At 46.7% G+C, this 26,325-nt stretch overlaps 2 protein-coding genes across 7 annotated transcripts in view; both read right to left on the reverse strand.

Moving 5' to 3' along the window:
• The window catches only part of LOC123577872 (zinc finger protein 304-like), a 573,883-nt gene that overhangs the window by 348,205 nt on the left and 199,353 nt on the right, over positions 1–26,325 (reverse strand). The gene's annotated exons all lie outside the window — the stretch shown is intronic.
• On the reverse strand, positions 1,120–25,898 carry LOC123577888 (zinc finger protein 211-like). 5 transcript variants are annotated; one of them, XR_006702111.1, is made up of 5 exons: positions 19,928–20,268; positions 19,071–19,109; positions 16,231–16,357; positions 13,133–14,797; positions 1,120–1,265 (listed from the first exon to the last, which is right to left on the reverse strand). XR_006702111.1 is itself a non-coding variant. In XM_045440273.1 (4 exons), exons 1-4 carry the CDS (start codon positions 20,087–20,089, stop codon positions 1,195–1,197), a joined length of 402 nt encoding a protein of 133 aa, XP_045296229.1. In that variant the 5' UTR covers positions 20,090–20,286; the 3' UTR covers positions 1,120–1,194. The 5 variants fall into 5 exon arrangements, 3 of the variants coding, with proteins under 3 accessions (XP_045296229.1, XP_045296228.1, XP_045296227.1); XR_006702110.1 differs by having other exon boundaries at positions 1,120–1,268; XM_045440273.1 differs by lacking the exon at positions 13,133–14,797 and having other exon boundaries at positions 1,120–1,268; positions 19,928–20,286.

Here is a 26,325-nt window from a genome sequence, read left to right on the forward strand (position 1 = left end):
ATTGCTGTTATAAAAATTACAATTGCATCTAAACATTTTAAACAAATCCATCTGCCTATAAAGTTGATGTGAATGTTTATGTCTAAATATGCCACGACTCCCTCCTCCTTCAATAACCCAAGGCCTAAAGGTTGCTGTCAATTGGTGTGTATCCTTGGAGAAACATCTTATCTACAGTGACGCAGTAAAATCTCCTTTAAATAACCACTATCTGACCCTTTTGTTGCTTTTAAGGACATATTCTGAATGTCCTCTATGCAGAAAAAATGTGGTTTATGGAAAGCCCTACAGGAAACATGAAGACAGTAATACATATATTTTGGATTTCCTCCAGATCTTCTACCCGTTAAGACCAATTTCCACTTGAAATTGATGGGCTCTTCCAACTTGGAAATGGGGATTATCTTCCTCATCCAGGAAGCAGTGGGGATCCTGGGAAATTCCCTCCTCTTTGGTGTTTATACCTTCACTTTGCTCACAGGACACAAGTTGAAACCCAAAGACTTGATTCTCAACCAACTGGTCTTAGCCAACAACTTGGTGCTTTTCTCCAAAGGGATCCCTCAGACCATGGCAGCTTTTGGATGGAAATCTCTCCTAGATGACCCTGGATGTAAAGTTGTCTTCTATGTCCACAGGGTGAGCAGAGGAGTTGCCCTCAGCATCACCTGCCTGTTGAGTGGCTACCAGGCCAGTAAGCTTCATCCTAAAATCTCTGGGGTGATGGGGCTCAGAACATCTCCAAAATGCATTGGCTTCTGCTGTTTCCTCTGCTGGATCTTGCATCTCCTGTTAAATATCTACACTCCAATGAAAATGACTGGGCCAGTGAACAGCAAAAACCTTACTTTAAAAAATCTATTTGTCTACTGTTCTAAACTACCACAAGATATACTTAGAGACTCACTAAGTGCTGTCATATATTTTTATTTTGACTTTGTGTTTTTGAGCATCATGGTGTGGGCCAGTGGCTCCATGGTCCTTGTCCTGCTCAGGCACAAGCAGCGAGTCCAACACATTCACAGCCTCAGCCTTTACCCCAGACCCTCCCACGAGGCCAGAGCCACACAAACCATCCTGATGCTGGTGAGCTCCTTCGTCTGCTGTTACTGTCTCTCTTCCATTTTGTCTCTTTGCATAGCATTTATTCGGAGTCCAAACGAGTGGCTAGTAAACATCAGTGTGTTTGCAGCATCATGTTTTCCAACATTCAGCCCATTTGTGTTCATCAGCAGTGATGTGCATGTCTCTCGGTTCTGCTCTGCCTGCTGGACAAGGAAAACAATTTCCTTAATCTGGTAAAACAGTTGTATATCTTTTGATCTGTGCAGATAAATCTGTTTTTAGTTTCACCCTTCATTAAAATATACGTGACTATTTGGTGCTAGTTACAATTCTAGGAATCTGTGATATCCAGTGATTAACACCCCACTCTCATACAGGCATAGTAGAGCCAAAATAGATTTATACAATATGCAGTTATTACTTAACATACACAGGCTGTATTCCTCAACTAAGAAGTTTAAGGTCCTTTACAGAGTATAGTGTATGAGAACTACCAAGTTTGCCAACATAAGTAAAATGTCACCTATATCTAGTAAGGGCTTCTCAATAGTTGTAATATGTTTTTTCCCTAAACGTAAGTGAATGAGACTGTATCTATCAGGGAAAAGATATGGAATGGCCCATATGGGGAATGTACATGCAACCTTTTTTTTTTTTTTATTGTTTATTTATTTTTGACAGAGAGAGAGAGAGCGTGAGCAGGGGAAGGGCAGAGACAGAGGGAGACACAGAATCTGAAACAGGCTCCAGGCTCCGAGGTGTCAGCACAGAGCCTGATGCGGGGCTTGAACTCACGGACAGCGAGATCATGACCTGAGCCAAAGTCAGACGCTCAACAGACCGAGCCACCCAGGCACCCCTGTACACACAACTTTTTTTTTTTTTTTAATTTTTTTTTCAACGTTTATTTATTTTTTGGGGGACAGAGAGAGACAGAGCATGAACGGGGGAGGGGCAGAGAGAGAGGGAGACACAGAATCGGAAACAGGCTCCAGGCTCTGAGCCATCAGCCCAGAGCCCGACACGGGGCTCGAACTCACGGACCGCGAGATCGTGACCTGGCTGAAGTCGGACGCTTAACCGACTGCGCCACCCAGGCGCCCCTGTACACACAACTTTAATAAACAACAAAACTGTAGTGTTTGTGGCAGAATACCACAGATCAGAGAAAAATTCTAAACTTTGTCCTAACAATGACAAAGGTCAATGAAGAGGTGTAGGAACATGTGTGAATCATCACCTTTGCTTTTTAGATGTCATTTAGTACATACATAATAAAATGTGTTTCATTTTAATAAACTTCCATTTGACTCCCAATTTTGGTTAAAATATTATGGTTTAATGGTTCTCAAACCTAGTGCGTTTCCAACCTTCAGTCTTTGGCATTTATTTTATACAAAAGGCAGGGACACCTGGGTGGCTCAGTCGGTTGAACATCCCATCTTGATTTCGGCTCAAGTCATGATCCCAAGGTCGTGGGATCGAACCCTGCATCAGGCTCTGTGCTGAGCGTGGAGCCTGTTTAAGATTCTCTTTCTCTCTCTCTCTCTCTCTCCACCTCTCTCCCCTGCTTGCACTCCCCCTAAAATAAAATAAACAAACAAAAGACAAAATTTCAAGAGCTTAAGCATTTTTCACTCTATTTCTCACATTTAGTATCAAATGTAAGAGTTCTTTTTTCCCCCACTGGCCTATTTTTCTCTATTTAATTCACGCTGTTCATATTGTCCTTAAGGATTTTATCTTATATTAGTTTAGTTTAGTTTGAGAGAGAAAGAGAGAGGGAGAGAGCTGGGGGGAGGGCAGAGAGAGAGGGAGAGACAGAGAATCCCAAGCAGCCTCTAAACTGTGAGCACAGAGCCTGACACGGGGCTCAAACTCACAAACCATGAGATCATGACCTGACCTGAAATCAAGAGTCACATGCTTAACTGACTGAGCCACCCAGGCGCCCCGTGTCTTTAGGATTTTAATTCAATCTTTTAATTTTGCTGAAGAGTCCAGGCAATTTTACAACTACAGTAAAACCTTGGTTTGTGAGTAACTTGTTATGTGAGTGTTCCACAAAAGAAGCAAACATTTCTAATATATTTTAACTTTATAAATGAGCAATGTCTTGCAATACGAGTAGTACATGATGCCAAACGTTACATGATTACAACTGAACCAATGGTTCTCTCTCTCTCCCTCTCCCTCTCTCTCTGCAGGATTGTGGGTGATTGTCTCCCATGCTCAGATGCTCAGTCTCAGGGCATGGTATTTGGCAGAAATCAGTGATTTTTCAGAATGCTGGAAGTTGCCTACAACTGGTACTAGTGTATTTTTTGTCACTTCAAAGCACCTGTGGACAGTCCTTTGCTTCTCCATACAAGAGAAAGCTTAGGAAGGCTTTGCTTCATTCTAGGTCAGGCTGCCTGCAGATATAGACCCTTTCCTCTGCTGCCATATTGCCTTATATGTTTAATGTAACATAGTATATGACAAGAGTGTATTAACATTATACTGCAGTCAATATCCACGCAAGCATATACAATGACCCCCGTGCAGAAAAAGATTCCATTGAGCCAACAGACAGCAGTGATTCTGTTATAACGAAAGTTGTCCTACACAATAACTCTCCTCTCATCTCCCTCACACCAGCCATGAAGGTTTTCAAAGGTAAGTGCAGGTTAATTTATTTTTCTTTATATTTTGTATTATATTACAGTATTGTAATCATTTTTATTTGAATATTTTTGGGTTCTGAAATGAATCATCTGAGTTTCCATTATTTTTTATGGAGAAATTCACTTTGATATACAAGTGCTTTGGATTACAAGCATGTTTCTGGAACAAATTATACTCGTAAACCAAGGTTTTACTGTATTTTATAGTTAATTTTGATAAATCCCAGGACTGAATGCTGTCTTCGAGAAAGTATAACCTTATTTATTTGCACACAGAAAATGACATTTAAAGGCCTCCTTAAGTCCAATTAATTTTTATAAAAATTTCATGAACTGTGCAACTCTTTCTTGAGCTCAAGTTTGCACAATAGTCTCTGATGAGGCCTTATCGTTCCCATTATATCCATTCACACAGTCCCCAATATCAGGTCAGGGTGTGTTTCTCTAAACCACCCTGATGAAATGCTTTCTAATTGCCAGTCACCACTAACTTCTGTCTTCTCTAGTCCTAAGGTAATTCTTAGACCAATTAATTCCTGAATAGTTGATGAGAACACATTGTATCTATAACTGAGCCTTAGCCCAAGGACACCTAATCCATACAGTTGATCAACGAAGCCACAGAAGATACAGCAGTTTCCTTATCTGTGATGACCCCACCTCTCTGACTCAGGCAGACCCACCCCCCCAGTGAGCTCTCGGAGACCTGTGCTTATGCCCGCCGCCCTCAGTTCCTTCCTTACCTGCATGTCTGTCCCCTGACCTTACTGGTCTGTATGCTCTATGGCAGATTTCATATTTTCTAACAGTGCGCCTGAAATTATTTTATCTTTATGGGTTTACTAACAATTTGCTCATACATACAAGCTAACTATCCTCATGTCCATCTGGAAGATGAGAAAACACATTTACAGCCTATGAACTCCAGCCATCATTCCACAGCACCACTCGACTCAACCTTGTTTGTCCAAGTTCCAGACCCTGTTTTTAATGGAAATACTTTGCTTCCAAGTAACTGATCATCCTGTTTCTGAAGTTGAATGAATCATTTGGGGAAAGGTGTTTCTTTTGCATTTTATGGACTGATCTGTGTTTCACCTGATTTTCAGCCAAGCAATCACTTTCTGGGTCTGTAAACACTGATAGGGATACTGATTGTGTTTATGTTTCATGCCTTGCCCCTCATGACAGAAGTTTCACTCAAGAGAAACCTGCTAGTTAAATCTAACATTCAACCTTTTTGGTTTCCCATTTCCTTTTTTTTTTTTTCTCTTTTCAGCTCTGTGCAGGTTATGTATAATTCATCTCCATTAAATTCTTACATTTTATTTATGTTTTTTGGTGCTATACTTTAAGGACCACACTTATGTTTACCCCATTTTTTTCTTTACACTTTTATTGTGAAATGTAACATTACTACAGGGAATTATTATACATATATTATATATATATATGTATATATATTAAGTATATTTAGAATATTATATATGTATATATATTAAATATATATATTTAGAATTTAACAAATGTTCCTAAAATAGATACTTCTGTATCTGCCACTGAGGGAAATACAAAGTATACTTGTAGTGTGCCCTGCCATGTCAAGTGCTCCATCCCAGACACGGTCTACACCTCCTCCAAGAGGAAAGCAACATCCAGATTTTTAAAGTCGGCATTTTTTGGACTTAAGGAAATTTTTAACGCTTATTCATTTTTGAGAGACAGTGCAAGTTGGGAGTGGGGCCGGGGGGGAAGGGGGGGGAGACACAGAATCCGAAGCAGGCTCCAGGCTGAGCTGTCAGCACAGCTCCCGACATGGGGCTCGAATTCATGAACTGAGATCATGACCTGAGGCAAAATTGGAAGCTTAACCAACCGAGCCACACAGATGCCCCTTTTGGATTTTCTCAATAGTTTCCTTACTATGCATAAATTCTAAAACTATAGTTTGTTTTTGTATATTATTGACATTTATATGAGTGAAATCATATATTATGCATTTATTTTGCCCAACCCATGTCAGTAAGATTCATTTATGCTGTTCAATGTGTCTGTATCATCCATTTTCATTGCTGTTGAGGGCACCACATTCCACTTTCCTAACGGCACACGGGACAAAAATGAGGCAGAAACAAGTCAGCTGCAAGAGAAAGGGAGCAGGGGACGACAGTTTGGAAGGATGGTTGCCCCAAACTCCTCATTCTCGTATTTATTGGGAAAATCATATCAATCATCAATAGACATCACAATTCATTACACTGTTTAAAGTGTTTTCTCAGGGGGAAAACAGAGCTTGTTGAAGCATGTAGCGGGAGTAATCTATGGCTGAGCAGGCACAATCAAAACATCTGATCAGACCAGTAACAGGTGGTCATGGTCTCTGAGAAGGCGGAGAAGTATGAGCAAAAGCAGCAGGCGGCTGTCCACCCTGAGCGGGCCAGGCGTCCCCAGCTGCTTGGCTTCAGCAACATCAACCGCCTCCCCAGAGAGACATTTCACTAGATGTTTTTCTTAGAGCTATATTGTTTATCGTATAGTTCTAGTTAATGTTTTCCTCCAATATTATGTTTTTTCAACGTTTATTTATTTTTGGGACAGAGAGAGACAGAGCATGAACGGGGGAGGGGCAGAGAGAGAGGGAGACACAGAATGGGAAACAGGCTCCAGGCTCTGAGCCATCAGCCCAGAGCCCGATGCGGGGCTCGAACTCACGGACCGCGAGATCGTGACCTGCCTGAAGTCGGACGCTTAACCGACTGCACCACCCAGGCGCCCCCCTCCAATATTATGTTTTAAGCACCACACTGATCTGAGGGCCCATTACACCATATCACGATTTCTATGCTACAGTGATGGACCTTTGTATTGCTTTCACGTGTTGGGAGTAACAATGCGGCTGTGTAAGTTTTTGTCCATGTTTTGATGCATGTTGGAACATATTTCTTTAGAGAAGTTCCTTCCCACACCAGGTTCTGTAACATAGTCTATCATAAATCAAGTGATTGTCCAGATGTATGTGGATTTCCTTCTAAACTCTACATGGTTCCCACTGATCTGTACGTGTAACTCTGCAAATATCGAATACCAAACTGTCATTTTTAGTTTTATAACAAGCCCTAATTTCTGAAGAACAATCCACCTTATCTTTTCTTTTCTTTACCTTCTAAATGTGTCTTGATGATTATTTTTCCTGTGAATTGTAAGTTTTAACTTCTTTTTTAAATGTTTTTATTTATGTTTGAGACAGAGAGAGACAGAGCATGAGCAGGGGAGGGGCAGAGAGAGAGGGAGACACAGAATCCGAAGCAGGCTCCAGGCCCAACGCGGGGCTCGAACTCACGGACTGTGAGATAATGACCTGAGCTGAAGTCGGACGCTTAACCGACTGAGCCACCTAGGTGCCCCGAATTGTAAGTTTTAAAAACCAACTGTCGGGGCGCCTGGGTGGCTCAGTCGGTTAAGCGTCCGACTTCAGCTCAGGTCACGATCTCGCGGTCCACGAGTTAGAGCCCCATGTCGGGCTCTGGGCTGATGGCTCAGAGCCTGGAGCCTGCTTCCGATTCTGTGTCTCCCTCTCTCTCTGCCCCTCCCCCGTTCATGCTGTGTCTCTCTCTTGTCTCAAAAATAAATAAACGTTAAAAAAAAAAAAATAAAAAAAAAAAAACCAACTGTCAACTTCAACCAGAGTAACAAGAGTCAACAAAATAAAAACTTAAAATAAGCATTTCAGCACTTGCAACTCTTTCTCTTAAAACTATCAACCAGGGACGCCTGGGTGGCTCAGTCCGTTAAGCGTCTGACTTCGGCTCAGGTCACCATCTCGCGGTCCGTGAGTTCGAGCCCCGCGTCAGGCTCTGTGCTGACTGCTCAGAGCCTGGAGCCTGTTTCAGATTCTGTGTCTCCCTCTCTCTCTGACCCTCCCCCGTTCATACTCTGTCTCTCTCTGTCTCAAAAATAAATAAACGTTAAAAAAAAATTAAAAAAAAAAAAAAACTATCAACCATACCAGAATTTACTTTGTGTATGTCTGCAAAATTATTTTTTTTTAAATAGTAGAAAACATTATCAGGATATGGATTATCCTTACATCCCAGCCCCATTTCACCATCCTGCTTGTTTTTTTTTTTTTAATTTGAATATTAGTTTTTAAGAGTCATTATGGCAGATTCCTAGTTTGGAAAAAAAAAAAATTCCGAGGTCTAATATGCCCACAAATACATATATTTTTAAATGTTTACTTATTTATTTTGACAGAGAGAGATAGGGAGTGAGCAGAGGAGGAACAATGAGAGGGAGAGTAAGAGAATCCTAGGCAGGCTCTGCACCATCAGTGCAGAGCCCAATGTGGGGCTCGAACTCCCCAACCGTGAGATCATGACCTGAGCCGCAATCAAGAGTCTGATGCTCAACTGACTGAGCCACCCAGGCACCCTTATGCCCACAAATATTTTGATTGCTTTTTCTTTCAAATGGCATGCATATTGGCTGAGGACATTTCTTTTGAAACTTTATTTACTACTTAGCCCATTCTATCTTTTCAAAATATTTTAAGGTTTTTTCAATTAACTTAATTCCAGTGTAATTCAGGTACAGTGTTATATTAATTTCAGGTGTACAATACAGTGATTCAGCAGTTCTCTATATTTTTTAATGTTTTATTTAAACATTAAATACAGAGTGTGTGAGAGCACGTGTGAGAGGGGAAGGGGCAGAGAAAATCTCAAGCAGGCGCTGTGCTGTCAGTGCAGAGCCTGATGAGGGGCACGAACTCACGAGTCATGAGATGATGACCTGAGCCAAAATCAAGAGTTGAATGCTTACTCAACTGAGCCACCCAGGGACCCGTTTTGTTCCTTAAATTCCATGAGTGAAATTAAATGGTATTTGTCTTTCTCTGACTTATTTCACCTAGAATTATACCCTTCAGATTCATCCATGTTGTTGCAAATGACATTTCATTCTTTATGGCTAACATTCCAATACATCCTGAAGATGTACATACACACACATACATATTATACACACATTGTATACACACACACATCTTTATTGATTCATCTATCGATGGACACTGGCTATTTCTAGATCTTGGCTATTGTAAATAATGCTGCCATAAACATAGGGATGCCTGTATCTTTTCAAATTCATGTTTTCGTATTGAGTAAATGCCCAGTAGTGGAATTACTGGATCATACGGTAATCCTGCTTTTAATATTTTCCGTAATCTTCCTATTGTTTTCCACAACAGCTGCACCAGTTTGCATTCTCACCAAGAGTGCTGGAGGGTGCCTTTCTCCTCCACATCCTTGCCAACACTTGTTGCCTTTTGCGTTTCTGATTTTAGCCATTATGACAGGTGTACGGTGATAGCTCATTGTGGTTTTGATTTGCACATCACTCATTAGTGATGTTGAGCATCTTTTCATGTGTCTGTCGGCTGGCTGAGGATATTCTTGATACACATAATTTTTACTTCAATATTTTAAAAACATTTATTTCATGGTACATTTGCATTCACTAACTGTGGAAAGGGAAGAGCTCAAAAAGATTCGTGTTCCTCTATATTTCCTACTGTACACGTGCATAACTTTCTCCTGTCCTTGATTCTCCTTATTACAATGGGTCTAAACAGCACGTTTCCCTTTTGTAAACAGTCTCCCTCGGTAACTTCCTCCTTCTTTGTGTTTCATCACCTATAGGTCTGCTTCTCCTTTCATGTCTTAAGATGTTTGGCTTTCCTTTAAAATTTCCAATGGCTTTACCCCTTTCCAACGGCTTTTGAGATTTCCTCCATCTGGTATTTCTTTCTTTTTTAAATTAAGCTCTACACCCAATGTGGAGCTTGAACTCACAACCCTAAGATGAAGAGTCACGTGCTCTACCCATTGAGCCAGCCAGACATCCCTGCTATTTTTTAGTTGTATAGGGATTATCATTTATCCTATCTATATTGTGTTCTTTACCAAACCATTGTATTCGACATCCAATGTTTCCACATATCACAACTTTTAAAGTTTACTTTTACTGTTTTTGAGAGAGAGAGTATGCACCTGCAAGAGCGCAGGAAGGGCATTGGGAGGGAAAGAATCTTGAGCAGGTTCCATGCTCAGCGCAGAACCCAACACAGGGCTCGATCTCACAACTGTGAGACCATGACCTGAGCCAAAATCACGTCAGATGCTTAACGAACTGAACCACCCAGGTGACCCAACTATCACAACTTTTATATTGTACTATATTACTAATATCCTCCTCACTTTGAAAACCACTACTACATTTTACTTTAGAGACATTTTAGTCTTTTACAACATACGTTTTTTCCAGTGTTATAGGTAGCCCCTTTTACAATGGTTTTGGTTACAAGTAACTTTGAAAGGTAAGGCCAAACAATGCCTTCTTCACTAGATATGAAGAAACCAGGAAGTCAGGTAATGAAAAGGGGGGTGTCCAACAGTCAAGTAATCTTTCTGCAGTAGCAGCTGCTAGGTTTTGCTTGCCAATCTGCCATAGCCTTGTCTAGTAAGGAAACCACAAGGCCAAACGGATTGAGAAAGATTACTCCTCACATAGATAGCGTAAGAAAGCTGGCAAACATTCTGTCACCTCCTGCTATGCTTGTCACATAGGACACCACCAAACCAAAGGGACCAGATTATAGGCAGCATGTGTAGTGGTACTGTTGCTGAGGAGCCGACTCAAGCCTGGAATGAGTGGTTTTACAATCTTGCAAATGGACCCTAGGGAGGGAAAGATTAAGTGGAAATTTCCATGCCTCACAGGAACCAGGAAGGTAGTGAAACTCTCATACACTGATGGTAGGAAATATGAAAAGAAATAACCATTTCACACCAGTTTGGCAATTTCTTAAAAAGTTAAACATTTACCTACCCTATGCTTCAAGCATTGCACTCAGAGGAACTAACACAAGAGAAATGAAACATGTATCTGTATAAAGATTTATACGTGAATTTTCATAGCAGCTTTATTTGTAACAGCCCAAACCTGGAAACCCAGATGTCAATTAACAGAGAAACAGAACGTCAGACAGCAGTAGATTCACACCAGAGAATACTACTCAGCAGTGAAAGAACAAACTATTTTTTTGAATCTCTAATTATGCAGCATATATGAAACCAGAAAAATTCCAATCATCTAGAATTCTAGAAAATGTAATCTATTGTAAAGGAAAGTAAATTCAGGTTTGCCCAGAGACCAGAGAGGGCAGGGAAAGAGATTAATAACAAGCAGGAGTTGGGGCGCCTGGGTGGCGCAGTCGGTTGAGCGTCCGGCTTCAGCCAGGTCACGATCTCGCGGTCCGTGAGTTCGAGTCCCGCGTCAGGCTCTGGGCTGATGGCTCAGAGCCTGGAGCCTGTTTCTGATTCTGTGTCTCCCTCTCTCTCTGCCCCTCCCCCGTTCATGCTCTGTCTCTCTCTGTCCCAAGAATGAATAAACGTTGAAAAAAAAAATAATAATTAAAAAAAAAAAAAATAACAAGCAGGAGTTAAAGATGTGTGGGACTTATGTTTATTATCACAATTATGATGATTTCATGGATTATACTTGTCAAAAACTTATTTACTTATTATTTATTTATTTATTATTTTTTTTAATGTTTATTTATTCTGGAGAGAGAAAGAGAGAGCATGAGCAGGGGAGGCGCAGAGAGTGAGGGAGACACAGAATTTGAAGCAGGCTCCAGGCTCTGAGCTGTCAGCACAGAGCCTGACGCTGAGCTCGAACTCATGAACACTCATGAACCATGAGATCGTGACCCGAGCGGAAGCCGGAGGCCTAACCGACTGAGCCACTCAGGCACCCCGTCAAAAACTTATTTATTTACACACTTTAAATACGTGCAATGTACTTCATGTGCAATAACTTAATGGTTAAGCAATCATTCAAAATAAAGTATGGATCTCCCCCTCTTCATAAAAAATCAGGTTTGTCAACCCTCTACTATCTCCATCACCTCCTCTTTTTTTTTTAATGTTATATTTGAGAGAGCGAGCAACCATGGGGGAAGGGCAGAGAGAGAGAGAAAGAGAGAATCCCAAGCAGGCTTTGCGCTGTTACAGCAGAGCCCGACATGGTGCTCAAAACTCATGAACTGTGAGATCATAACCTGAGCTGAAATCAAGTGTCAGATGCTTAACTGACTGAGCCACCCAGGCGCCCCATCCATCACTCTCTGCTAACGCTTTAGGAGGAATGCCTTACCTCAGGAATAGCAAATACTGTTGAGCAATGAAGGATGTTTCCACCTTAGTCACAGAGGCCGTACCACTGGACTGTGAGATCTCCCGTCCCTATGCTTGTTCTCCTGCATGTGTAGTAAGTCTTCTAAGGTCAACAGCCCAGAAAGCCACAAGAATCCACAAAACCTTTATTTTCTATGCAAATGACCTCAGCTACTCAAGACACACAGGCCCGAAGGTACGTGCCCACCCAACACAGCCACAGCCACAGTCACTGCAGTAGCTATGGGTACACTTTTAGAAGAGGCACGGTCCACCTGTTCGCTGCAGGCTCTACCTCTCCCTGTCAACGCGACGTCTGTGCACCAATGACGGTATTCCCTGGGCCCTACAGCTTTAAGATCAGTGACACTACTTTACAAAACTCTAGACATCAGGGCACGTGGCTCCTCTGAAGGACCTGGGGAAGAAAACTCCTCTTCACCATGCGGTCATCACAGAATATGCGCCATAAGCAAAGAAACTAGTCCCGGGAGCACCGGATACGGTCACCAGTGCCCAGTGCTCGTCAGCGTGACCTCTGGGTCTGCAAAAAGACCTTGGCATTCAGGCTGCCAATCAGTTGTACAAAGCCTACAGTCTTTCCTTGGAGGCCAAGGCCGAACTGAAGAGCCGTCCTCTGCCATTACACGGTCTCTTCTAAGGCGCACCAAAGTTTGGGACTCCCACACAAGCTGTTCACCCCTGCATGTTTTCAAAGCACCTGTTAGTGAATACAACCCCCAAGACAAAAGGTGGCTTGAACAATAAGGCCTTTTTAACTGCACAAACCATAGCAAGGTGAACCTGTGTACAGGTTGGTGACATGGAGACTGGAAAATCCATCACAAGTGTCATGAAAACAATGTCCATGAAGACAAATTTCCTCCTCAAGTCACCAACAGAACACAAATAAGGTCTTTTGGGAGAAAACTGGGTCAAGAATGTGACGAATTAAAGAGAAGGTAATGATGTCCCCCTAAAGGCTCAAGTTGCTCATTTTCTCCAGAGAAATCAGAGGTCTACTTCCGTAAATACCACGGGAGCCTGGGCATTTCAGACAGTAGAGTTCAGAGGACTTACACCACAGAAACTGGCAGTTGACACAATCTCGGCAAGGGCCCCACCCAGGCTAGGAAGAGTGGCTCCTGGAAGCTTCCCACATACCTGGAATATACAGGGAATCTTCCCTGTGGTGTTTTAAGACGCAGGAGTTCAACTTCAGGAAGATGTCTCCTTCAGAAGGCTCTCCTCCAATGTCTTTATATCAAACAGGTAAACAGCCTGTTCCCTACACGGCCATGGCTTTGCTCTGTGTGAACTTCCCGGTGCCTGATGAGGGGAGACTTCTGGCTGAAGGCTTTCCCACATTCACTGCACTCAACGAGGTCTTTCTTCAGTGGGGACTTTTTTTGTGTCAAATGAGGTCACATCTCTGGCTGAAGGCTTTCTCACATTCAGTGCACTCCTAAAGCCCACCTGCACGGTGAACATTCTGGTGCTCGATCAGAGCAGGCCGCTGACTGAAGACTTTCCCACATTTGCTGCATGTATACAGACTTCCTGTGTGGTGATGAATGAGGTTAGGCCTTCGGCTGAAAACTTTTGCGCATTTGTCGCACTCATGAGGCCGTTCTCTGATGTGAATTTTTTGGTGTTGAGCAAACTGGGTGTCACTGAAGAATTCCCCATGTTCCCTGCACTCGGGAGCCCTGTCTCTAGCGTGAACTCTGTTGTGTTGAATGAGGTAGGACTTGCGGGTTAAGGATTTCCCACATATCCTGCACTCATAACGTCTTTCTCTAGTGTGAACTCTCTGGTGTTGAGTGAGTCCAAAACTTTGGCTAAAAAGTTTCCCACACTCCTTGCACTCATAAGGCCTTTCCCCAGTGTGAATTCTACGGTGTTTAATGAGGCAGGAGTTGTCAGTAAAACATTTTCCACATTCACCACACTTATAAGGCCTCACTCCAGTGTGAACTCTCTGATGTTTAATGAGGCTGGAGCTATGTCTAAAGAATTTCCCACATTCACGGCACCCATAAGGCTTTTCTCCAGTGTGAATTCTCTCATGTACAGTAAGAGTAGACTTTTGGCCAAAGAATTTTCCACATCTGCTGCACTTGTAAGGCTTTTCCCCAGTGTGAGTTCTTTGGTGCTGAATGAAACCGAAGATATTGGTGAAGAATTTTCCACATTCATTACATTTATAGGGCATTTCTCCAGTGTGGACCTTCTGATGCTGCAAGAGGTTAAACCTTCGGGTGAAGGATTTCCCACATTCACTGCATTTGTAAGGCTTTTCTTGGGCATGGACACTCTGGTGTTGAGCAAGAGAGTATTTGTGGCTGAAGGCTTTCTTGCCTTCACACCAACTGTGATGGCTTTTCCCACTGTGAACAGCTTCCCCACACATGGTGCTGCTGTGAGCTTTCTGTCCATCATGACTGGCCTGGTGCTGGTGCTCGCCCGAACCGGCGAGGAAGTCCTTGTCGACTTCCCCACAGGTGAAGGACTCCCCTGGCACATGGAACCTGCAGCTCTTCACAAGTGAAGCCCTTTTCAGGGGTTTCTCTACACTGCACTGCTTCCCGTGCTGGTGAAGGTTTGCAATGAAACTGGTCCGTCTCCCACATGTGCGAGGTCTCAGCTGGGGATGTGTTCTCTGATGCAGAGCCACACCCAAAATGTCTTTCAGGACCAGACCGCATATCTCACAGGGGCGTGCCTTCTGGGGATCTGGGCTTGCCTGGTGAGTCCTAACCCGAGACGCTCCTACAAAAGCGCTCTGCTCAGAAGGTGCCTCCCCATCCCCTGCTCCATGCCAACAACCTGCAAGCAGAGAAATTCTAGTGAAATACACAGACGCAGAAGTGGGAAGAGGCAGCACCATCATTAACATGTGTCCAATACACCAGTGGATGAGTTGATGGCACTGTTTCTGGGACAAAGGAGTTGGGGTCAGGGTCAAGAAGCTGCTTCTAAAGGTCACACAGTGGGGAGGCCTCACCAGGTGAAGAACACATGGTGGGGGCATGGCACAGGGAGGAGCAGTAGGATCCACAGCTCACTCCTCTGCTAATGGCTCTCGGTAAATCCTTGCCCGTAACTGTGCAGAAGGGTGCACCTGGGCCCAGGAAAACCAAGTGTAAGAGAGCTGGTGTTTAAGAACCACATGAGGATACGTGCACACCCCACGATATGGTATGTACAGGCCGACGTGACAGAGTGCTGCAGAGGAAGCAATAAGAGAGGGGCTCAGAGAAGGGGGAATGAACCAAATTCAGAGCAGAAATGACAAGTCAGCAAGTGTCAAGAATGGGGAAGAAAGTAGGGGCGCCTGGGTGGCGCAGTCGGTTAAGCGTCCGACTTCAGCCAGGTCACGATCTCGCGGACCGTGAGTTCGAGCCCCGCGTCAGGCTCTGGGCTGATGGCTCAGAGCCTGGAGCCTGTTTCCGGTTCTGTGTCTCCCTCTCTCTCTCTGCCCCTCCCCCGTTCATGCTCTGTCTCTCTCTCTGTCCCAAAAATAAATAAAATGTCGAAAAAAAAAAAAATTTAAGAATGGGGAAGAAAGTAGAAATGAGGTGGCCACTGGCACCAGGACTTGAGCGGAATAGGACAGGTTTCTGGTATCATCTGAACACAGCCCTGATGAGCCCATCTTGTCATGGCTGGAGTCACGTTGATCCTGTGAAGCACCCAGGCCTCTCCTCCCCAACCTGGGGTTCAGGAACTAAATAGGACCTGCACAATTCAAGTCCTAAGGGAAAGGCAGGATAGATGAGTGGTCCGCACAGGCCCAGAGCAACTAAACACATAAGAGACCACAGGAAAGAAAATCAGTATTACCAAAACAATCCTCAGAGGAGGACCCTGCAAGAACTGCCATAGTCCCCGTGAGAACTGACCATGGCAGCGTCCACAGTTCCTGGCACAGGCAGGGACAAGGGAATGTCCTCACTTATAGGAAGTGGGCAAAACCTGGGGCAGGGAGGTGGTGTGGATTTGGACAGAGTCAGCCAGAGAGTGAAAGGGCAAGCAAGGTGGAAACCAGTAGCATAACTGCAAGACTACTGGTCACGTGAATCCTTCCCAGTGAGGCCCTGGGGCAGTGCACTCAGCCCAACCCTAACAACAGGTAACCGGGAAATGGGGAAGGAAGCAGCGCCCGTGTTTCTGATGGGACAAGTACCCAGCTACCCCTGGGATAAAAACAGAAAGGCAGAGCTTAGCCCAGGTCCCTGGGGTAGGAATGAGGGCCTTACCCAGGGAGGTCACAAGTGCAAAGTTCTCCAGCATCACATTGTGGAATAGCCATCTCTGAGCCTCATCGAGGAGACCCCATTCCTCCCAAGAGAAGTACATGGCCACGTCTTCAAATGTCACACTGTCCTGTCAGGATGGAGACAGATGAAACCACAAATAGCCCCTCTCCCAAAGATCCACAGTCTCGTCCCCCAACAAAACCGCCCCATTAGGGGCGCCTAGGTGGCTCAATCGGTTAAGTGTCTGACTTCGGCTCAGTTCGTGACCTCATGGTTTGTGAGTTTGAGCCCCACGTTGGCTTCTGTGCTGACAGCTCGGAGCCTGGAACCTGCTTCCGATTCTGTGTCTCCCTCTCTCTGCCCCTCCCCCGCTCACAGCTGTCTCTGTCTCTCAAAAATAAACAAAAAAAACTTAAAAAACCCTACCCCATGGGCACCACTGGTGCTCTCTCCTCATGGTTCCTAATTGCTGTTCAGCCCTCAGCAACCACAGCACATCATCAGATAAACACCATCTAAACTCTGGGCCTGGTACACAGGGCCCCACTCCTCCTGCCAATACCCCTGTTGTCCTCTTGACTGTGCATCCCAGACAACCAAATCTGGGCGTTCCCTTCAACCTTAAGTCCTCAGTATCAGGACCCTGGGGCCATTAGTTCACACTCCCTCTTCACAGGCACATTACTCTGTGGACTGCACCTCTTTTACATCTCTGGAGCCCACAGATGCGTTCCCTCCACCACCACAACTACCTCCCCGCCCGACAGCACAGGCTTCCCCCTGGACTCTCCCCTCGTCACTTGGCACAAGGCATCACAAGACACTGCTTGCTGAGCAAACTCAAGTAGGATCCAGAACTACTCAATCTCTGATGGCTTCTACTATTAAGCACAGTCCAGAATCCTGCTGGGAAAGCCTCCCCTTCATAGGGAGAAAGCTAGCTCTGTTCTTTGCTTCAACCTCACCAACCAGAACCACACCCACATCTCAGATATCCCCTTGTGTGCTGCCCATCCTGTCCCCTCCAGTCACACCTAAACCTTATTCAAAACCCAGCCCCAGTGCTCTTCTACCCTAGGCCTAATAACTCACAGATGACCACAGTGGACTCTGAAATAACCTACCATCCTGACTGAAACATCTCATGTCCCACCCAAGGGTCAACACGAAATCCTGGGGAATCCACAGAAAGGTGAAAAAGCACCAGTTCCAGCCTCAATTACTCCTTTGCCTCCACATGCTTCTCATGTCCACTTCTCTCTTGGAAACCTTGGTAACCTGCCAGATCATCCTTCTTGCCCACACCTTCCTCATGGCCACTTTTCTCCCTCCCCTGTGTCCCCAACACCGACTACCTTCAACAAGGTGCCCAAGCAAGAGACCCAGTTCTTCGCCCACACCATCCTCTTGGACGGTTAAGAGTACCACCACTGAGGGGCGCCTGGGTGGCGCAGTCGGTTAAGCGTCCGACTTCAGCCAGGTCACGATCTCGCGGTCCGTGGGTTCGAGCCCCGCGTCGGGCTCTGGGCTGATGGCTCCGAGCCTGGAGCCTGTTTCCGATTCTGTGTCTCCCTCTCTCTCTGCCCCTCCCCCGTTCATGCTCTGTCTCTCTCTGTCCCAAAAATAAATAAACGTTGAAAAAAAAAAAAAATTAAAAAAAAAAATAAATAAAAAAAATAAAAAAAAAAGAAAATCCCCCCTCCTCAGTGTAAACCACAGCTCCACCTAGGCTGACACAGCAGCAATCACCTGCGGGATAGCTCCAGCCTGATACCTGCCCCCCACCACCAAAGTGTGCGTGCAACTGCCCACTTAATGCCTCTACTCAGCGGTCTCTGAAACATCTCAGGCTGCATGTGGCTGAAACAAACCTCCTGATATCCCCACTGAACACTGTTTCCACCACTGACCACTTCATCTCCATTGACGGAGCTTCCAGCCTTCCAGCTGCTGAGACCAAAAACTTTAGGGTCATCCCTGATTCCTTCCTTTCTCTCCTTCACTTTTCACAACCGAAAGTCTAGTTGGCCCTACTTTAAAAAAAATGAATCCAGAATCCAACCACTTCTCCCACCTCGAGGGCCACTGTTTACATCTGATAACACTCAACTAGCCAGCCTATTACAGTAGCATTCTTCTGGGTCATCCTTCTCCCTCCCTTATCCCAGCATCCGTCCTCCACTGTGCAGCCAGATGAAGCCTGTTAAGACCTGGATAAGATCACCTGACTCTTTTTTTTTTTTTTTTTAAAGCAGTAGCCCTGGCCCATTTCAGAATGGCTATTTTTTTTTTTTTTTAATGTTTATTTATTTTTCAGAGAGAGAGACAGAGACAGAGAGTGAGTCAGGGAAGGGCAGAGAGAGAGGGAGACACAGAATCCGAAGCAGGTGCTGGGTTCTGAGCTGTCAGCACAGAGCCTGACACAGGGCTCAAACAAACTGCCAGATCATGACCTGAACCGAAGTCAGACGCTTAACCAACTGAGCCACCCAGGCGTCCCAAGATCACTTTGCTCTTAATCAACCTCCTATTGCCTCCAGAATAGACACCTGACCTCAAAGGCAACCATTCCAGTCCTGCCTCCTGTCCCCTCGCTTCCATGAGGGAAAAAAAGGAAACCTTCAGTTCCCTGGACGTTCCCAGCTAAATTACGCCTCCAAGTATTTGCACGTATTAGTACCTGTTCCTAGGATAACTTTGTTTCTGGTTGCCAGAAACAAAAACCCCTCAGGACGCCATGTTCAGGGTTCCTCCAAGGTCCCCTAGACCCAAGACCTGGAAGAATGGCAGGCAGAGTCCCAGGACACCTTAACCCCAGGACGGAGACTCCCTCCACTGACCTGTGTTGGCCTCATGAGCATTTCTTCAGCCACAGAAACCTGTGAAGAGAGGCAGGCCTTAGAGGAAGGTAACCATGGCCAGACTCCATGGGCTCAGATCACCCTGTACCCCTGCCCCGCTCAAGGGCCAGGTGACCTCAGCTGTCAAACCCTTGTGCCTGAGACTCTTACCAGGGGTGTGACCTTGCTCAAGATGAAACCTCCCGGCCCCCCACTGTCCTCATCAACCCGCTTCCAATCTATTCTCTTTAAGAGCAACCTTTGGGAAACTTTTACTAATTATTGTTGTTATTACTATTATTATTTTCTTTTAATGTTTATTTTTGACAGGCAGAGCGCGCGCAAGCGATCAGGAGATGGGCAGAGAGAGAGAGACAGAATTCGAAGCAGGTTCCAGGCTCTGAGCTGTCAGCTTGAACCCAGGAAAGGTGAGATCATGACCTGAGTCGAAGTCAGAGGTTTAACCAACCGAGCCACCCAGGCGCCCCAACCTTTGGGAAATTTTTAAATCCCAGAGATCGTGTTCCTCCTTTGGCCAAAACTCTCTTTCGCATCTAGAGTCCGCACATGAAGGGACAACCCCTCCAGCCCGCCAGTGCCCCCGCCGCAGACCCTCTGTTTCCCGAGGGCAGAGGGCGGACCCCACACCCCCTCCGATTCCTCCCCCTCGGCGCCCCCTGCAGCCCGCTCCCGCACCCTGTCACGCCGGCGCTCAGACGCGGGGTCCCCGCCCGCGAGCGCCTCCCGGGCCCGGACATGGGGACCCGGGCCGCAGAGACGCGAGCAGGCGCCCCGCACTCGGGCCTGAAGGGTCTGGGTCGGGGAGGGCGGGGAGGGTCCGGGGGCCGCGCGTTTACCTCAGCCGGGTCCCTGCGCGGACTCTGTGGGCGGAGCGGACACCGGGGCCGGCGGTCCCTGTCCCGACCTCGGCGCGAGGCAGCCCGGGGCAGCCCGGCGAGTCGCGGACGCCAGTCTGCGCGGCGGGGACATCGCCTCCCCTTGCGCTTTCTCGGTCCCATCACCTCGCTCCCAAACCAGTGCTTCAGCACCTCTACACCGATATAAGTTCCGAGAAACCAAAATGACCGCCAAGAAGAGGACGCCGGAAGTCCCGCCCCGGCATCACGTGCTTTCCCAGAAGTGCCCTCTCCTGAGCCTTCCTAGGCTCGGCGCAGCCCGGCGCGCAGGAAGAGCATTCTGGGTAGTGTAATTTCTGCAGCTCCGTGGGCTCCGCGAGGGGTGTCTCCACAGCTACCTCCCGGCCAAGTGCGGCGGCAGCGCGAGGGTCGCTGGGAAGTGGCCTCGCCACCGCGGGGCTGGGCTCCACTCCTTGAGGAAGGGCAACACCCATACTTCTGGGTTCGTTGTTGGAACTGGTCGCCAGAGTGTTTAGAAACATGTTAGACCCAATGAAGCTGAGCTTGCTTCGGAGGCTAGCAATATTACTTCGGATGCCCCCAAAGAGACAAATCCAAATGGACATCTCATCCCGTCGTCACTTGGTACAAAAGGTGTTCACTCCGCAGCTGGAAGCTAATAAACATCATGCTATTGCTTTTTAAAGGAATGTACCCTGAAGCGTTGAAGTCGGTTTTGTTAGTTTCAGAATTTTAGGTCAGGGACAGGGGAGAAAAGACTCCGGATAGGTTCATGGCAATGAACGTAGAGGAGGAATGGATGTTGGCCACTCTGAAGCAGGTGGACAAGGGTAAGCCAGGCTCCAGTTCCCTCAGAAAATAATCTTTTCTGCTTAAATTACCGTAATTGTATCCAACCCAGTGAGCCACAGTTTTATCCGTATCATTTTTTTACTCCATATCCTGAAATATATTCAATTCCTCTTATGAAATGATAATGGCACAACTCACTCACTACTACACCCAGTGACCTACTAACAAAGTATATGCTTCTTGTTCTCCTGTTGCTCTAAATGTATCACTGAAACTAATGAGGGAGAGGACGGAGACAGAAGGGAATAAAAGTTGACTTGAGAAAGCAGCTGGGTAAATGTTTAAACTGGAAGGAAGGGAAACATGCTCCTTTCTGTATTCTGGGTGTGGGCAGGCACTTTGTGCAGCTGATACCTAAGTTGAGACTGACAGTACACATGAGGACAAGCCTCTCCTGGGGAGAGCCAGGTTAAACCAATCCAACATGAAAGTAGATAAAGTGCCAGGGGCGCCTACGTGGCTCTGTTGGCTGGCGACCAACTCTTCATTCTGGCTCAGGTCATGATCTCAGTTTGTGGGTCTGAGCCCTGCATTGGGCCTGCTCTGCATCAGCCTACTTAGGACTCTGTCTCCCTCTCTCAGCCTCTCCCCTGCTCGTGTTCTCTCTCTTTCACAAATAAATGAATAAACATTTTTTTTTAAGTGCCAAAAAGAGGAGATAAGAAAAAGCCTGGTGAGGTGGAAGGAGTAGCCAGAAAAGGGCAAGGGGGGAGGCAGGAAAGGAGGAACATGAGGAGTACAAATGTGAGCCCAAGGCTCAAACCTCTGATCTCACTTCTTTTCTATGTACACTCACTAACATCAGGAACCTCAACCAGTCTCGTATCTGATATTCTCTCTCTACTTGGGACACCAAAGTTGCATCTATATATCACACCACCTCCAGGAACTGACTGGTACCTCTATCCACCTACTCAGCAAATCCAGACGGATCAATGCCAATTTCACTGTTGTGATATTACAATATAGTTGTAAGGACACAACTCAAACATCTACCAGATATGCCAGTTCACCATGTGTTATGAGCCAAACCTGTTCACTTCTGGTGGGGGAATTTTAGGCAACTGACTTTTGAGGTAATCCTTCCATTACTTCATAGCATAATTCATAAGTTGCAACCCTCTGACACCCACTTCCACAAAACAAATTCCAGGCTAAGGTTAAGTGCTGCATTTATTACAGTATTTATGTGTTTCTCAAACTTTTAACATGTGTGAAACTGTGTTACTGCATTTATTAGGATTCTATCTTCTTTTTTACATTCTACTGATGACATTTTGAGGATCTCAATAAGCCCTGGTGATTTTTATTTTGGATGTTGCATAGCTTGGTGATTTTCAGAAATGCATACATTCTATTTCAGCAGAACTGACTCTGTGGACTTTTCTCCAGAATATATTCTTGAGTAAAAAACTATGGTCCAGAACACACATACACACACACACACACACACACACACCCTATGTACAAGCACTTGTTACACCGAATTCCCTTCAGGGCTTGGGGCACAGAGGTCTACGCCCCTGTACACAGAGAGATGATGGACCCTGTGGGGACATGCCACATGGTAGTGATGAGATACTTTCTGCCACAGGGCACTAGGCACATTAGAAAGTCAGGTCAGCTCAAGAAACAGTCACGAGCACCTGATACTTGTAATGAACTGTGAATCCTCAGAAGTAAAAGGTTCAGCTGATCAATCCCATGGAAGGTCTACACTCTGGAGTGTCGTTTTTAACGTGGTGATAGTGCATTCCATTAGTGGCCAAGGACTTCCTCTACTATGAACTTTTCTGATGCCTGATGAAGCAGTATCTCTGACGGAAAAATCTCCCACATTTGCTACACAAAAACGCTTTGCTCCAATATGGACCCTGTGGTGCTGAACAAGTCTATCCTTGAGGCTGAAGGCTTTCCCACGTTCATTATACTCAAAGCGTCTTTCTCCAGTGTGGATTCTCTCTGCTCGAGCTTTCTTTGGTAAATGGAGGACTTCCCACATTCAGAACACTCATTCCAGGCCTCTCTCCACCATTAACTTTATGGTGCTGAATATGAGGGGATTGGTGTCTAAAGAATTTCCCACATTCATTATATTCATACGGCTTTTCCCCAGGGTGAAGTCTCAGGTGCTCACTGAATTCCAACCTTTTCATGGTTTTCCTACATTTGGTGCATTCAGAGAACTCTTCTCCAATGTGGATTCTCTGGTGCAAAAGAAATCTTTTTTTTGTGGATGAAAGATTTCCATATTCACCGCACTGAGATGGCTTTCTCCAGTGTCAACTTTCTGGTGTCCAATGAGGGTGAAGCTGTGTCTAAAGAACTTCATACATCTGCTGCACTCACGAGGCTTTCCTCCAGCGTGGATTCCCTGGTGCTCGAGAAGCCTCTTTCTAAAGATGAAGGATTTCCCACATTCGCTGCGCTTACAAGGAGGCTTTTCTCCAGTGTGAACCTTCCAGTGTTGATTAAGACTAGATCTGTACTTACAGGACTTCCCACGTTTGCTGCACGCACGAGGCTTTCCTCCAGCGTGGATTCCCTGGTGCTCGAGAAGCCTTTTTTTGTGGACAAAGGACTTCTCACACTGCCCACACTTACGAAGGCCTTCTCCGGCATAAGCACTCTGCTGCTCTGTGAACTTAACCTTTCAGTGGCAGGGCTGCCCATGCTCGCTGCGCCGCACTGCCCTTGCCGAGGGCAAGAAACCACCCTGCTCCCCCTGCCTCTGTGCGGACGTTCTCCACTGGGGATGGCCTGGTGCTGGAGAAGGTCCACGCCGCCCAGGAAATCCTCCTTGGCCTCTCCACTGGGGAAAATGTTGTCTGACACGGGGGTCCTGCTCTTCACAAACAGAGCCCCATTCTCCTCCCTTCTGAGGGCCTTCTCTCCGGGGCTCTGTCTCCAGTGCTGGTGGAGGTGTGAACTGAGCAAGCGCCGTTTCCCACAAGGCCCACAGGCGCATGGCTTCAGCCCAGCGTGCGTCCCTTCACGCTCAGCCGGGTTGAAGATGTCTTTCTTCACTGGGACACATGTTATCACAGGAAGTAGCCTTGGGGACAAATAGGCCTGGATCTGGTATCCTGGCCTGTGACACTCTTTCCACAAAAACTCTGTTCAGAAAAGGCTTCCTTTGGGGCGCCTGGGTGGCGCAGTCGGTTAAGCGTCCGACTTCAGCCAGGTCACGATCTTGCGGTCCGTGAGTTCGAGCCCCGCGTCGGGCTCTGGGCTGATGGCTCAGAGCCTGGAGCCTGTTTCCGATTCTGTGTCTCCCTCTCTCTCTGCCCCTCCCCCGTTCATGCTCTGTCTGTCTCTGTCCCAAAAATAAATAAACGTTGAAAAAAAAAATTAAAAAAAAAAAAAAAAAAAGAAAAGGCTTCCTTTGGGGCGCCTGGGTGGCGCAGTCGGTTAAGCGTCCGACTTCAGCCAGGTCACGATCTCGCGGTCCGTGAGTTCGAGCCCCGCGTCGGGCTCTGGGCTGATGGCTCAGAGCCTGGAGCCTGTTTCCGATTCTGTGTCTCCCCCTCTCTCTGCCCCTCCCCCGTTCATGCTCTGTCTCTCTCTGTCTCAAAAATAAATAAAAACATTAAAAAAAAAAATTTAAAAAAAAAAAAAAAAAAAGAAAAGGCTTCCTTAGCTTTTATCCCATGCCAACAACCTGAGAGCAGGAAAATGGTGGTGAGGTGTCCGCAGACATTAGTGGGACAGGACGGCCCATTACAAACGTGTGCAGGACACAACCAGGACTGAGTCCATGGCTTTGTTTTTGGGACAAGGGAGCCAGGGTCAGATGGAGGAAAGGGACACTGTGTAGCACTGACGGCTACAGAACGGTGTGTTGGGGCAGGGGGCAGGGGAGGGGAGGAGGAGGAGTCTCACAACCACTGAGAAAGGAGGATCCAGTGCTGTGTCGGGAGGAGAGACGCGGTTCCGCTCACTCCTCTGCCAGTGGCTTTCAGCAGTGGCTGAAATCAGTGGTTGTGTGCTGGTGACAAGTTCATGCTGTGTGGAATGTGTGTCCCATGCCAGGAAAAGGCAATCGCCTCTGGGTAGCAGGTAGTCAGCCACGTAGGGATATGCACACATCACATGACACATGGAACACAGGCTATGTGACAGAACATTTGCAGAGAGAAAGGAAGGGGAAAGACGTGGGGGACATGGATGAAGGGGACAGCCAGGGACCAGAAGTCACAGCAGAAATGACAAGTAGGCAAAATGTCAAGGATGGGGAGGAGGAACAGAAATGAGGTTTGGCATGAGCCTTGGTGCTCAAACAGCAGGGAGCAAAGGACATTTGCCTGCTACGGTTTGTACTCAGTCCTGAAACCATGCCTGCCCACCGCTCCCACCCACCCTGCCCATGGCCAGGATCCCATGAATCCCCCCTTCCTGTGGTAAGAGAGGTGTCTGAGCCGTCAGGTCCCCAGGGCTCTCCTCTACTCCTCAGCTCAACCTCGCCAACTACGTGGGACCTGGCAGACTGAAGTCCTCAAGAGAAAACAGGGCAGTCAAGTGAACATCACTGGCCCAGAGCGACCCAACCACTGAGAGACTACAGGCAAGAAATTTATTACCAGAATTTTGAGGACAGTCTTGCAAAAATCATTTAGGGTTGCCTGCAAATACTGACCACGTCAATGTTTGTAATTCCCGAGACAGGCGACACACCAAACAGAAGGGGGCAGAAGAGAAGCGGGGACAGGGATGCTTCACAGAGGTCAACAGTCAACATGGTAAGGGGGAGGGGCGGGCAGAGCTAATCAGCGAGCGTTGATCAGGCAGGTACAGGAGTCAGAAGCCAAGCCCTTCTGTGAGAGACTTCACAGCAGAACGTGTTGGTGTCTCATACCCATGCCAAGGAACCAGGGAAGAAAGCAGGGCCCATGGCCCAGCTCTGGGAGGGGCAGAGAACCTTGGGAAAAGAGAATCACAGCCTCATGCAGGGCAATGGTTTGGGAGGGAGGGTCCTTACCCAGCGAGGCTATAAGGGCCAAATTCTCCAGCATCACATCATGGTACAGGTGTCTCTGAACCTCGCCCAGGAGCCCCCACTCCTCCTGAGAGAAGTACACAGCCACATCCTCAAAGGTCCCGTGGCCCTGTCATGATGGGGGCAGAAGAGTTCATAAGCAGGATCCCAAGGCCATGGCCCTCCTCCCCAGCTCCCTCACTCAGAGGAGGTACCAGGCCCTGGTCCACTGGTACCCGCTCTTCCTCGCGCCCGCTCATCACTGCTGCCAACTGTCGGTGAGAACGGATGGGGAGGGGGCGGTCTTATCTGTGCTCCAGGCCGCTTCCCTCACGGTCAGCTCTCCTGGGATCACGAAGATCACACCCACATGGACTCACGCTCAGCCTTCCAGCTTAAACCCTGAGTACGAGGGGGCTGAGTGCATCCTCACACCCCCTTCCCCATTCGCACAGCACAACGGGATCACTCCTCCCTCACATGCCAGGCCGTGACCACGGGACCCACGACACCACTGCCGCCTCCAGCCCGTGTCACAGGCATCTCTCTG

This window comes from Leopardus geoffroyi, chromosome E2 (genome assembly GCF_018350155.1).
Source record: "Leopardus geoffroyi isolate Oge1 chromosome E2, O.geoffroyi_Oge1_pat1.0, whole genome shotgun sequence".
NCBI lineage: Eukaryota > Metazoa > Chordata > Mammalia > Carnivora > Felidae > Leopardus > Leopardus geoffroyi.

Excerpts from the sequence above, each read along its gene's own strand:
- LOC123577888 (XM_045440271.1), bottom strand. The coding sequence starts at position 20,089 with ATGGGACCGAGAAAGCGCAAGGGGAGGCGATGTCCCCGCCGCGCAGAC. Across the intron at positions 16,358-19,927 it reads CGCGCAGGGACCCGGCTGAG|GACAGTGTGACATTTGAAGA; the intron begins GTAAACGCGCGG and ends CCATCCTGACAG. Across the intron at positions 14,798-16,230 it reads TGCACTTGTGACCTCCCTGG|GTTGTTGGCATGGAGCAGGG; the intron begins GTAAGGCCCTCA and ends CTCTGCTTGCAG.